General features: G+C 45.5%; 1 protein-coding gene across 4 annotated transcripts in view; it reads left to right on the forward strand.

Annotated features, from left to right (window-relative positions):
- The window catches only part of CadN (neural cadherin), a 269492-nt gene that overhangs the window by 225432 nt on the left and 31869 nt on the right, over positions 1–12191 (forward strand). For all 4 annotated transcript variants that reach the window (XM_077647253.1, XM_077647251.1, XM_077647254.1 and 1 more), the window contains exons 24-29: positions 234–367; positions 616–864; positions 1248–1457; positions 7674–7964; positions 8059–8306; positions 9135–9412. In XM_077647253.1, the coding sequence (XP_077503379.1) occupies positions 234–367; positions 616–864; positions 1248–1457; positions 7674–7964; positions 8059–8306; positions 9135–9412 (1410 nt within the window). The remainder of the gene's footprint in view (positions 1–233; positions 368–615; positions 865–1247; positions 1458–7673; positions 7965–8058; positions 8307–9134; positions 9413–12191) is intronic.

Below are 12191 nucleotides of genomic sequence, written 5' to 3' on the forward strand. Positions count from 1 at the left end.
ACATAAGAAGGAACATGAAGTGTGTCTGTGTTAAGTGTGTTGAAGCGTGTATATAATTCTAAACCAAATTCAGAATATAGCAGTGTTTAAGGGAATTTTATACTTTGCGAATGATTGGCTGAGCAGTATGTTCTCCATATTGCTGCTCTGTCGGATGTAGCTGTAGGAAGGACACTGCAGTCGCGTATGTGGTACTAACCAGAGATGTCTTCTCTTTTCCTTTTCTTTCATAGCTACATGATTGACCGATCATCTGATAAAAAGAGGCAGTTCAAGATTAATCCCAATGGTGTTGTTGAAATTCAGCGTACACTGGACAGAGAAGACATCCCAAGGCACCAAGTCAAGATCTTGGCTATTGACGATGGTAAGCATGAGGTTTTGTGTGCTGCTTTTATACAAGTGTAGGGTAGCCATTGTGGTAGGGAATAATGTTTGCACAGTCAAGATAATGCTGTATTATACTTCGATTCTAAGCTTTTAGCAATTTTTTTTTGCCGCCTTTGCAAAGACAAACATGGTTATTTAGTAGTGCAGTCAGTTAGGTCTACCAAATACTGGGATTTCAAGTTCTTTCATATTTTTGCTTTTCCTTAATGCGATTTGTCTTTGCAGGTGTACCATCACGGACAGCTACTGCAACACTTACTGTTGTTGTTAGTGACATCAATGACAACCCACCAAGGTTCCAGTACGACTACAGGCCAGTCATACCGGAGCACACCCCTCCACAAAAAGTACAAGAGATTCTGGCCACAGATGATGACGATCGTTCCAAAAACAATGGTCCTCCGTTTACATTCCGCATGGATCCTAATGCACCGGAGCTTATTCAGCAGTTCTTCCGTGTGGAACATGACCCCAGTATGTTGCTTTGTGGTGTTATTGAACTTGCACTTCCTTCGTTTTGTGTAGTTAATATTGCCAACCATTGTTCTCATAAATGTTCACAGATATATTGTGCTTTCAGTTAACCAGTTTTCCTAGTGTCTATATCGCCAACCTCTGTTCTTGTAAATGTTTACTGATATGTTTTTATTTAATCATTTTTCTTGTGTCTATTGGGAAATATTTGTGATAACAGCTGCATAGGAGAGAATAAGAGGGTAAAATTAACGCACTTTCAAGGGGGGAAAGTAGGGGGGGGGCTTGCAGATTTATACTAAAACTTTTTTCTTGCAATATCATTGAGCTGTCATGACTACCCAGAATGCCGAATTCAACTGCTGTATCTCATTTTATCCTAGCTGGTGCCAATGGCGACGGTATGGCTGTGGTGCGCTCTCGAGAAACTTTCGACAGAGAAACTCAGAAGGAATACTTGGTTCCCATCCTTATCAAAGACAACGGCAACCCATCTCTCACGGGGACTTCGACACTCACTGTCATTATCGGGGATGTGAATGACAACCGCATGCACCCTGGCAGCAAGAGCATCTTCGTGTACAATTTCAAAGGTATGTGCATGCATTTAATATATATTCATAATTGTGAACATTTTTTATATACCTTTGTAATGAAGGGTGTCCTTCCTTAGCTTTTTTCTTACCACAAGAAAAAAAACATTAAAAAAGTTAAACCCTGTGGCCATCGTGCCATTCTGTAATGCCAAAGGCCCTGGAGGTGGTAAAAAGCACATGCCCGCTTATAGCGAACATTAGCGTCACACGGCATCCGTTCGTTAGATCCCGAAGTTTGTAGTAAGTGGACCGCAGCTTTAAAGACAGTTGCTTGTCAAAACACAAAATTTTTTCTTTGCAAAAAAGTCCGTGATGGACGTCTGTTTTTGCAGCGCAGATCCGATGAGGGAGGTTTTGAGTTTATTTAAAGCAGAAGTGTGCTCTTCGCCGAGGCCCTTGGCATAGACAAGTTGTGTGAGGCTCTTTATGTAGCCCATTGCTACAGGCGCGCTTACAGGTGCTGGCTCCGAAGTTTCATTCTTATCTGGTTCCTCCACGTCACTCTCGTCCCGCACTTCAGAAACGATGCCCTCGTCTGTGCACGGTTTCGCAATGTCGGCGTTATCGACAGAAATAAAATCATTCCAACCAATATGACCCCCCCATGTCGGAGTCGACGACGCGCTGCCACAAATCGCCACCGTGCTGGTCATCTTCCGAAGCATCAGGCTCGCATAGACACTGTGTCTACACCGGCCTTGCGGAAGCAGTTCCGCTCCCCAGTGGCCGTCACCTCCACCCTGGCCGCTTTCATCATCTCTACCACTGAATACAATGGAAATGGGCACGGTGTTCCTGTCCGCCATCCCGAATTACAACCAGGGCACGAGGTTTCAATGAAGCCAACGAAACATCCGCACCGCAACAAGAGTGACAAAAGCACGCGATGGGGTAGACGTACAACGCACACAGGCGGCAATCAAGCCAATCAAGCTAAAGATAGACGCACAGCGCCAGAGGAGAGACCAATGAGGGGCGCCCGTGAGCGTCAGTGCAGCCACCTCTTGGCTCCCAAGGAAGGCCTGCTTCACGGAGCGTGGCCTCCACGATTGGCACCGGCGGTGGCGCGGTTGATAGCGGAGGCCACGCGCAGATTTACAAGAGTGAGGAGAGGGGAGCGGAGTTGTGAGGAGGGACGGGAGGGCGATCTTGGAAGGCGCGTCGACGGGGAAAGGGTAGCTCGCTTGAGAGCGGCACGGAATGGGGCGGGCAGTTCGCCTTCGAAGAGCACACTGGGCGCACTAAGCGGTCGGAGGCAGGTTATCTCGCATCGCGGCGCCGGGTTTACGCTGTCCTTCCCTGTAACCAATCAGCAGGGCTTAATGACGTTCGTTATACGTGATTTTGTGGCATTGAAACAATGTATATTTTGACGGTCGCACAGGTCTCGTTCGTTATAAGCGAAAGTTCGTCTTAAGTGGGGCCGTTATATATGGGCTCGACTGTACTCTTTATTGGCATTGCAGAACTTACAGAATCAATACTTTTTCGTGACTTCAGGCTTGTGCTTGCATTTTTCATGAGCCAAGTGAGGCTGAGCGCCTTGGACATGGTTGTCAAAATTTTGTTGAATGGATATGGTCTCCAGTCATGTCACATTCACTATGGTCAAAGAAATCAACAACCAATACACTGGATTTCAAGATAAATGCTATTTTCAAGCACGTTTGGCCTCGGTTGAAGAAGTTATGTTTCTGATAAGTGCACAGTGCTGAGAGGTTTCATGGAGAGGTAAAAAAAGGCTAGAACCTGGAGCGTAATTTCTCAGCCATATGCAGAATGACATTGCAGTAAAGCTTGGAAAAAGTATGTGCTAAACGTTAGTATGGGTGGCTTAACAGAAATGGCATAAGATCGCTCACTTACCTTTCAAGAAAGGAAACCAGAGATTAGTATTACAAGAGGGGAAAAAAAATAAAACTCATTCTTTATTTACTTAGCACTCCAAAAGTCTGTTAGTATTTTCGTTCGCCACCGCGGTTGCCTAGCAGCGACAGCAGCGGCCTCACACTCACTTAAGCCACGAACCAGCTTCTCCGCCAGCTCCCTTGTCTTGGCAGACACCCGCATAACATTTACCACATGCGCAGCTTCTGCCGCAGGCGGGCCCGAATGGACCATGCTGTCGCTTCCTTTGTTGTCATTCTCGTTACTGCCAGTAGGCGACACTTCAGCCACAAGTGAAGCAACGATAGTTTTATCGGATTTGCCCAGGGAAGTTTAAGCTGCTATGTCTATGTCCCTGAAGTTTGTAAAGGATATGCTTTCTGTAGTGACCTGTCACTCCAGCACTTCAGCGAGCAGGTCACAAGCCTTATCTGCGGAGTCATTGTCACCCTCTGTTACACTCGCGTGCACTGAGAAGCCAGCATGCTTGAAACAGTTCTGCACAGTCGCAGACCCAACCTGGCACCATGAATACTGCAGCGGGTGAATTGTGCCTAGCAGGTCAATAAAGAAAACCTTGTCATATCCAAGTGCTGGAAGCATTCTGCACAGCAGATTTTTCCTGTACAGCTGCTTTACTGCTCGAATGATGCCTTGGTCTAAGGGTTGTGCAGTCGCTGTTGTGATCGGCAGTAGAATCACCAACTTCACCGCACTAAGGTTATCCAGTGCGATGTGCCCCAATGCAGTTTTGAGAATGACTTCAATACAGCAAAATCTCGATACAACGAACGCCGCATAACGATTTTTTCAGAGTTACGAAAATTTCAAAACTTCCCGCCGAAATCCCATATTTTCAATGCAAACATATTTCGCTACTACGAATTTCAAAATACCGAACATTTCAGAATAACGTGCATAATTTATTTGCTCCCCTGTAGAAGCACACCTCGTTATTATGAAGTTTTTCGAAACTAAAATTTCAAAATTAAGATAAGTTCGCTGCAGCGTATCAGAGCTGTCGCTATCATCATCTATGTCTCGCTGAAAGTTGGATCCATCCACTAGACTTCCGCCATATTTTTTTTTTTTTTTCTGTTGTTTTCAAGCAAGGGCAGTGGCTTGGTGGTGCAGGCGAGGTCTCGCTACCTGCCTTTTGTCCAAACTCCACAAAGACGCGTAGTTAGTTCTGTGTGGTGCTGAGTTGAAGAGCGTGACTATGAGCTCCGCTGGTGCCCGTGTTAAAAACAAGCGATGACAGTCTTCGCTGAAGGTCGAAATTCTTCATGAACTGGATGCCAGAAAAAAAGCAGGTGAACTTGTGCAAAGAGCGCGGCATTGTGCCGTCACCCGTTGCTATCATTTTCAAAGAAAGAGAAAAAATCACCAAGCTTCATCGACTGTCCCAGCTTGATCCCGCGAGAAAACGTTTGCGACTTGGCAATCACGAAAATGTAGACGAAGCTGTTCTCGCTTGGTTCGAGGAGGTTAGGCTTCAGAACATTCTGGTGTCTGGCCCGATGCTTCAAGTAAAATCGCGTTCATTCGCCACTGCCTTTGGTATTACCGGATTCGAGGCAAGTTCCGGCTGTCTTTTTTGGTTTTGACAAAGGTCTGGAATTACTTGGCAAGTGGTTTTCGGCGAGGAGGCAGCTGTGTACAAAGAAGGCCCAATCTCCTGGCGCGACGACCGCTTTCAGGAGATCGCCGAGGGTTATGCGGAGGAGGGCATTTGCAATGCCGACTAAACAGCCTCCTTTTACCAGCTGCTGCCGGATAAAGCAATGAATTTCATGGGGGAAAAGTGCAGGGGTGGAAAGAAATCCCGTGTCTGGGTATCATTCCTGTTTTGCTGCAACTCACTGGGAACAAAAAAACTGAAGCCCCTAGTCATAGGGAAGTACGCCAGCCCTTGCTGCCTAAAGAACGTAGTGTCTTTGCCATGTGAGTACAGGGCTAATAAGCGAGCCTTGATGACACGAGAGTTGTTTTCTAGTTGGCTCGTCAAGCTAGACGACCAGATGAAGGATGGGAAGAAAATACTCATCGTGGGCAATTGCTCCTTACACATCGCGAACGTGCGCCTCACAAATGTGCGCCTGGAGTTTTTGCCCCCCAACAATACTGCATTGCTCCAACCTCTGGACCAAGGAATTATAAAAGGTGTAAAAGCAGAACGTGGCCCTGCTACAAGGATGGTCACAGTCGCATGTGGCGGCCTTCCTTGCTTCGTTTCCCTACCTCCTTCCCATGAGGTCACAGCGGTGGCCGCAGTGGCAGCGGCAAAACGCGTCGGTATGTTGCCGATGCTCAGCACACTCGCAAGAGGACGACGATGACAGCTAAACTAAATCTCTAGATGGGTGCATCGCCCTGGTTGCCTGCGAGGTGCTCGGCAGGATAGACATGCTGAGGCAGCTCGCAAGCTCGCAACATGAAAAAGACGCGCTTAATGCCATTGTTGATGGTGAAGAAAGGGTAGAAGTAAAGGATTACTTTCATCTCAAATGCAGATTTTTTCCATGAGTTATCCGCAGCGTGTTTATGGCGAATTCTTACTATGGTAGGAGGTGAATTTCAGTGTAGTGAAATTTCAGCACGTAAGCTTGCGGATTTTACCGACTTCGTTAAATCAAAGTTACTGTATTCCTCAAAGAACTTTCCGGTCATCCAGGCTTTCGTATCGTTTCTGTAGACTATTCCTGATGGCAGTTAGGCACCTTTAAAGCATCTCAACTTAACTGAAATGCCAATTGCAAGAAATTTCAGTTTTTCGATTCCAGACATCGTTACTCCAAACGCAACTGAAAATCTATCCTTCGCATACTTTCTGCTGGTGCATGACTCTTCTTGAATGCAAGCATTTTATTGAGTAGAAGCTTGAAAAATTATGCGGATTCATACAAGTTAAAATTATCGCCAGGCACGTAGTCCAATAAAATTTGCTCCAGCTGACCATACTCCAGCCACGTCGGCTGCGGCATCCTCTCCAGCTACGTTCCTTGTGTTGATGCACACCTCGCCAGCCAGCCATTTGTGCACATGAAGTCATCGTGGTTTAGCCGTGAGGCGAAAACCAGGGCTTGCTCAACACAGAGGGGTCCCCTAACAAGCAGGTTTTTGACCCAGTTGCTTTTAGCCACAGCATCAGCGCTTCCTCCACATACGGGGGAGTCAAACCTCTTACCCATAATCTTTTTACGGTCGCAGCAGCAGTGCCGAGCAGTTTTTCCCTGGTATTCCAAATGCCACACACAGTTCTCAGCAGCAGCAGATCTCACTTGTGTGCCAGCGCTGATTTCTTCGTGCCACGTTCTATAGCGAGAACATTCTCGAACTTTCTTTTTATGCTGGGCACCCGGTGCTTCAGTCCTCAATCTCATGACGCCCTCTAGTGCGAGTTGTGAAGAGAACCTCAGAGATGGTGCTTGCCACTGCAGCCGAACACGACTGAAGTATGAAACTTCCCAAATGCAATCTTTCATGTTTAAAAAATCTATGCTCTAGCTGTACCATGCCCACAAGCTCACACCAGGGTCAGAGAACTTCTACGATAATAGTGCAGGGAGTGCTTTCCTCTTTGAGACTGCACAGGAGCACACCGTACTTTGATCTGCCTGCAACACTTAGACTCAAGCCTGGCAATACTAGGCAGCCTCTGCTGAGCATGTGGAGAACCGCCATGATTTCATGTTACGCGAGCCAGATATAAAGTGGAATCAGTACATGCTGACAGATATGTATGCGATAAGATGGAACAGTTTATGTGAATACAAAATGCATTATGTTCAGTGAACACTAGTTAGGGGATTTGACTTTACTACTCATAAAACAAGCAACCAGGTATGTTTTAACGAGGTTTATTGTACACATCCAAAAATGGGCTGTTTTGCTGTATTGTTTAAATTGATAAATTTTAATAACCAAACTAGGGAAAGTGGGAAATTTTCCTAGTTTGGTGCACCATGCACTAATCTGAACCAAACGTGACATATTCTGAATGGAGGACAAAGCACCTATTATGGAGGACAAAGTACCCTTCCTAGTTAAGAACTGCCACTTTCTAAAATTAAGTCAGCCTGAACACTGAAAGTAATTTAGCGTGCTGAAATTATTCGATATATATCGGAATATTATACTTCAAGCAGCAGTATCAATACTGGACTAATAAGGATTGCCCGATATTTCTTTTTCTTCACTATGCCTTCCTATTATCCAACCCACTGAATGAGGAAATTCACTTTGCCCTTGGGGTTGTTATCTTTTCATTTGTTGTTGCTAATATGTGCATTTGAATTTTTTTTGTGCATTTGAATTTTTTTCCAGGGGAGTCTCCACCAACAAAAATTGGGCGCATTCATGTTGAGGACTTGGATGACTGGGACCTGCCTGATAAGACTTTCTTTTGGGAGAATAATAATGCTCATCCCAACTTTGACATGGACGGCCACACAGGCATGATCACAATGCTGAACTCAACAGGGGCAGGCACCTACCATTTGCGTTTTTTGGTTTATGACCGTATGCACACAATGGATGCTCATGCCAATGTGACAGTAACAGTCAAAGAAATTCCCGAAGAGGCTATCTACAATTCTGGATCTATTCGTGTTCATGGTAATTACCAAAATGTTTTGCATAGAGTAATTTCATTGTAAATGTTTTAGTTTAGTCTGACAAAAATCTGATTTGTGGTCATTCATCTTTTCAGGTATTACTGATGAAGACTTCATAAGAGTTTGGGATTGGAAAAAGCAGCGGCAAGTGAAGAGCAAATATGAAATATTTCGAGACTTGATTGCTGAACGCATCAAAACGAAGCCATACAATGTGGACATCTTCAGCGTCATCTTGAAGCAGTCACGCCCACCTATAACTGACATTCGGTTTTCTGCTCATGGTTCTCCTTATTACAAAGCCAGTCTATTGAATGGTGTGGTGGCAGTCAATCGGAGAGAGGTGAGTGGCTAAAACATGTCAGGAATCTTGTTTTGTTTTTGCGTTCCATCTGCTTCTTGGGCCAATCAATACAAGGCCAGCACCCTTCTGAACACCTCTAACGTACCTACTTTAGGGTATATACTTGTGTAATGGACCCACTAGCATAATGAACCCGCCCCCCACTTTTGGTGTCCGGAGTTAACTTTTTTTTAGCCTTTAGCTTTTTGTAGCTGGTTCCTCACGCGGTCTGGTCCGCAGTGCAGACCTTGGAAGCGCGCCAAGATGCTGCCTGCCGATAACATCACAGTTTGTTCATCTTTTGAGGAGAGCTTCCTACCAGAGGAGGGATTGGGGGGGGGGACTTTGCACAGCGCCAAAACGTTCTGTATAAGTTAAGGTTTAAACATCTGCATTATGCACTCATAACCGTCCTGTTTGTTTTTTTTAACCTCACGTTAAAAATGTGTACCTGTCCTTCGGGGCTGGTGTTCAGCGTGTTCGCATTATCTTGCCGCAATTGGCTGGCGCCGCCAGCTACAACAAAATTTTCGGATGACGTCGAAGTAAATTATACTAAACACCAGTGGCACGAACGCATCTGACCGTGTGCGTTTGGTGATGACGGAAGGATGAACGGAGGTATGATACGAAATTTCGACCCTTCCAAAAAAAACTGCTCAAACTTTTTTTCCCGCGCGTAATGAACCCTCCCCCCAAACTGATGTCAACTTTTCTGGAAAAAAAGTGGGTTCATTACACTAGTATACACGCTATATGTTACAAGGCATTACTGCTCATAGAGCTGATGTTTTTTGTAATCGAAAGTTGCACCTTACTGTTTTGCAGATCGAAGAAAAAGTGGGCATCAACATCACCATGGTGGGCATAGATGAGTGCCTACTAGAAAACCACAACTGCGAGGGCAGCTGCACAAATGTTCTTATGATAGATCGAAACCCAGTGATGGTGAATGCCAATCGGACTTCCTTTGTAGGAGTAAACACGTGGGTAAAGGCTAAGTGTACGTGTGGGGCACGAGATTTCTCGGAGATTGAGTCTTGCCGCAAGAGGCCTCCTCCATGTTACAACAATGGCCGTTGTGTGGACACTTATACGGGCATCAGGTGAGTTTTCCTAAACTTTTCTGCTACACTGACATGGAGGCAAATGACTTCAGATTGGTTGCTCCTGTTTCATACCCACACGTTGCAGAGTTACGTACAGCCTTTGCCAAAAATTTACTGCCCACAGGCTTTGCTACTAAAGCTCCAGAGCGGTGAGGGCAAGTCCCTGTCACCTTCAAGAGAATTGGAACTCTGGCAATGCACAGCAAGACGCACTGGCTGGCACTGAATAAACCTAGTGGCTGGTAGATCTTAGACAAAGGTTGTACCTGTGGTATATTGTGTTAACATGTCATTGCACATTTATTGAATTAGGCTGAGCTCAAATTAAAGAAATGCTTAATCTAGTAACATCAATAGCTTGTTTTTTCTTGGACTAGCTGTACTAGAAATTTTATATCCCATTTTGCATGGGGAGATAAAAATTTTTTCATTAAGAGGTTGTACAGCTCAGTACTGATACAGTTGAGCTTCTTGTAAGAGACAGTTGCTGTAGGGCAGTTTTTGTCAGTCACATTACAGTCGCCGATCAACTGTTTGGACTCGGCGGGACCCGGAAAATGGTCCAAGAAAAATCCATGAACTTCAATATATAACTTTCTGTCAAAAAGTGGCTTTAAAAATCGGGAAATTTGCTGCTCCTCATGCTCCGCTTGCAGGCAAAAATAGTAATACTGCATCAAAACCATAGTCTTGCTTTCATCATGTCTGCACCACCTTGCATCACGATACCATACAGCGAGATGCAGCTGCAGGTCATGTCACGAATGAATGCATGTGCCGTGCAAAGCAACATCAGTCAGTTTCTAACGGCAACGACACTTGTGAAGACCGAGAGAGGTAACCCATAGGAAGACTCAAACGGTAGCAAGCGCCTCCAAATGCAGCCCCCCCCCCCCACCCCCCGATCCCGCACCGTGGGTGGTGTTCGAGTGGCAGCAATGAATAGCCAGGCCAATCCATCTGACCACCTCCATCAGTGCAGCAAAGAACAGTTGATCGTGACAGCGATGCCCGCTCACGTCTATGTTAGATGGAAATACAAACTTTCCATTGAAAAATTATCTCCACAATACTGCTGGCATCTATTTTAGTCCAAAAAACCAAACTTTTGTGATGCACAGAGTGTGAAATATCGGTCGGGAAAATGTACATGTTCCTATGACGTGCGTGACGGTTCCTCAGCGAAGTCCAAAATATTGCGAAAGTCCGAAAAATCAGTCGGCTACTGTATTTACAAATTTGCTTTTACCTTGTTGTTGCCGTCCAGTGATAGACTTTCACAAGAGAAGGCGACAAGCATATGGCATTAGTTTTTTAACTGCAAAAGTGGCTATTTAATTTTGTCTGCTTTATGTGCAGTGTTCTTCAGAACAGTTCATGACTTCCACTGCACCACAGCTGCACGTACCTTCCCAAACCTTCTTGTGCCGCTTTGGTGCAGAAATGTGTAGTTAGCCCTGGGGAACAGTAATTCACAAAACTGAATAAATATACTTCTAGAAAAACCGGGTACTTAGTTATAACAGAAGCAGCCCCATGTAACAGCACAGCAGCACATGAAAGACAGCCAACAACGAAGAGTGCGCCTGCTTTAGGCGGAGCTGCCATGTTGATGAGGTGTCCATGGCCACCTTTATATGAGGAGGACAGAGATGAGAGGGAACTGGGGTGTAGCTTGTAGGCCTGTGTCTTTTTTTCCTTGGGGAAACGTGACTGTCCTCATGTCCTGCTGTAAATTTGCCAAGCTACAAAGCTAGCAGCGGAGGCGGTGCATGCCAGACATCCATGCAGCGCCAAAATCTTCCTCTGCAGAGCGGCAGCGAGGGTTGCACATTGCAGCTTGCTAGTGACAGCTTTCTCGTTGGTTGCGACAGAACATGCAGGCCGTGCAAACTGCTGATTGATGGCACTTTTCCCGTGTGTCAGCTTACTGATCATAGAAGCAATGTGAGCAGGAAAACCTGTGGTGCGCGATGCAGCACGTTCACTCCCTGTGCCATACACCTCTGCTGCACGCCACACCATGCTCTTTGCCCACACGCTTTGCCCGTGCCTTAATTAGTAGGTTGAAAGCGCTTTACGCAGCACTTGCATTTGAGGAGACCTTCACTGATGTGATTAACTGGCTCACTCTGTATTGGTCGCAGTTATAATGCCACGTGACTGATCATGTCTTGCCATCTCCCTCAAACACAAACGCAAGTGCAGTTTTGTGTGTGATGGCACTGCATCCTCAGGAATTGAGAACTCCCACAGAAGTCAATATGATTGTAGGCCATAATCGAATATAATTTGTCCTTCATTTTTGAATGTAATTTATACCTGATGTTGGTTACAGAAGAGGTCCACTTAATGGGAAAGATTAAGGCGGCCAGTCACGTGGACAAAAATTCTTATTCCCGTTTGTCCCCCTGTTCATTAGAGCCGTATCTCTTATAACATGGTTCAGTGTACCAAAGTGATTCTGATATCAAGTGGACATGGTACGGTAGCCGACGGGTAATTCGGACTCCAATAATTCGGACTTTTAGGATATTTCGGACCTATATGAGGCACCATCAGTCACCCCATAGAAGCGCACACATATTCACGACGGATATTTCCGAAAAGTCCGAAAGTTCGATTTTTCGGACTAATTTCAATCACCTGCCAGTCAAAATCAGCCATCTTATCGGCTTTTCGCTGACGCAAAAGGCGCCATCTTGGATTGAGGTGGATTTATGCTGCAGTTAGCTTGGCGCGCCACACTTTCGGTACCTCATTGTTGCCAGTAGAG

This window comes from Amblyomma americanum, chromosome 1 (genome assembly GCF_052857255.1).
Source record: "Amblyomma americanum isolate KBUSLIRL-KWMA chromosome 1, ASM5285725v1, whole genome shotgun sequence".
Taxonomy (NCBI): Eukaryota; Metazoa; Arthropoda; class Arachnida; order Ixodida; family Ixodidae; genus Amblyomma; species Amblyomma americanum.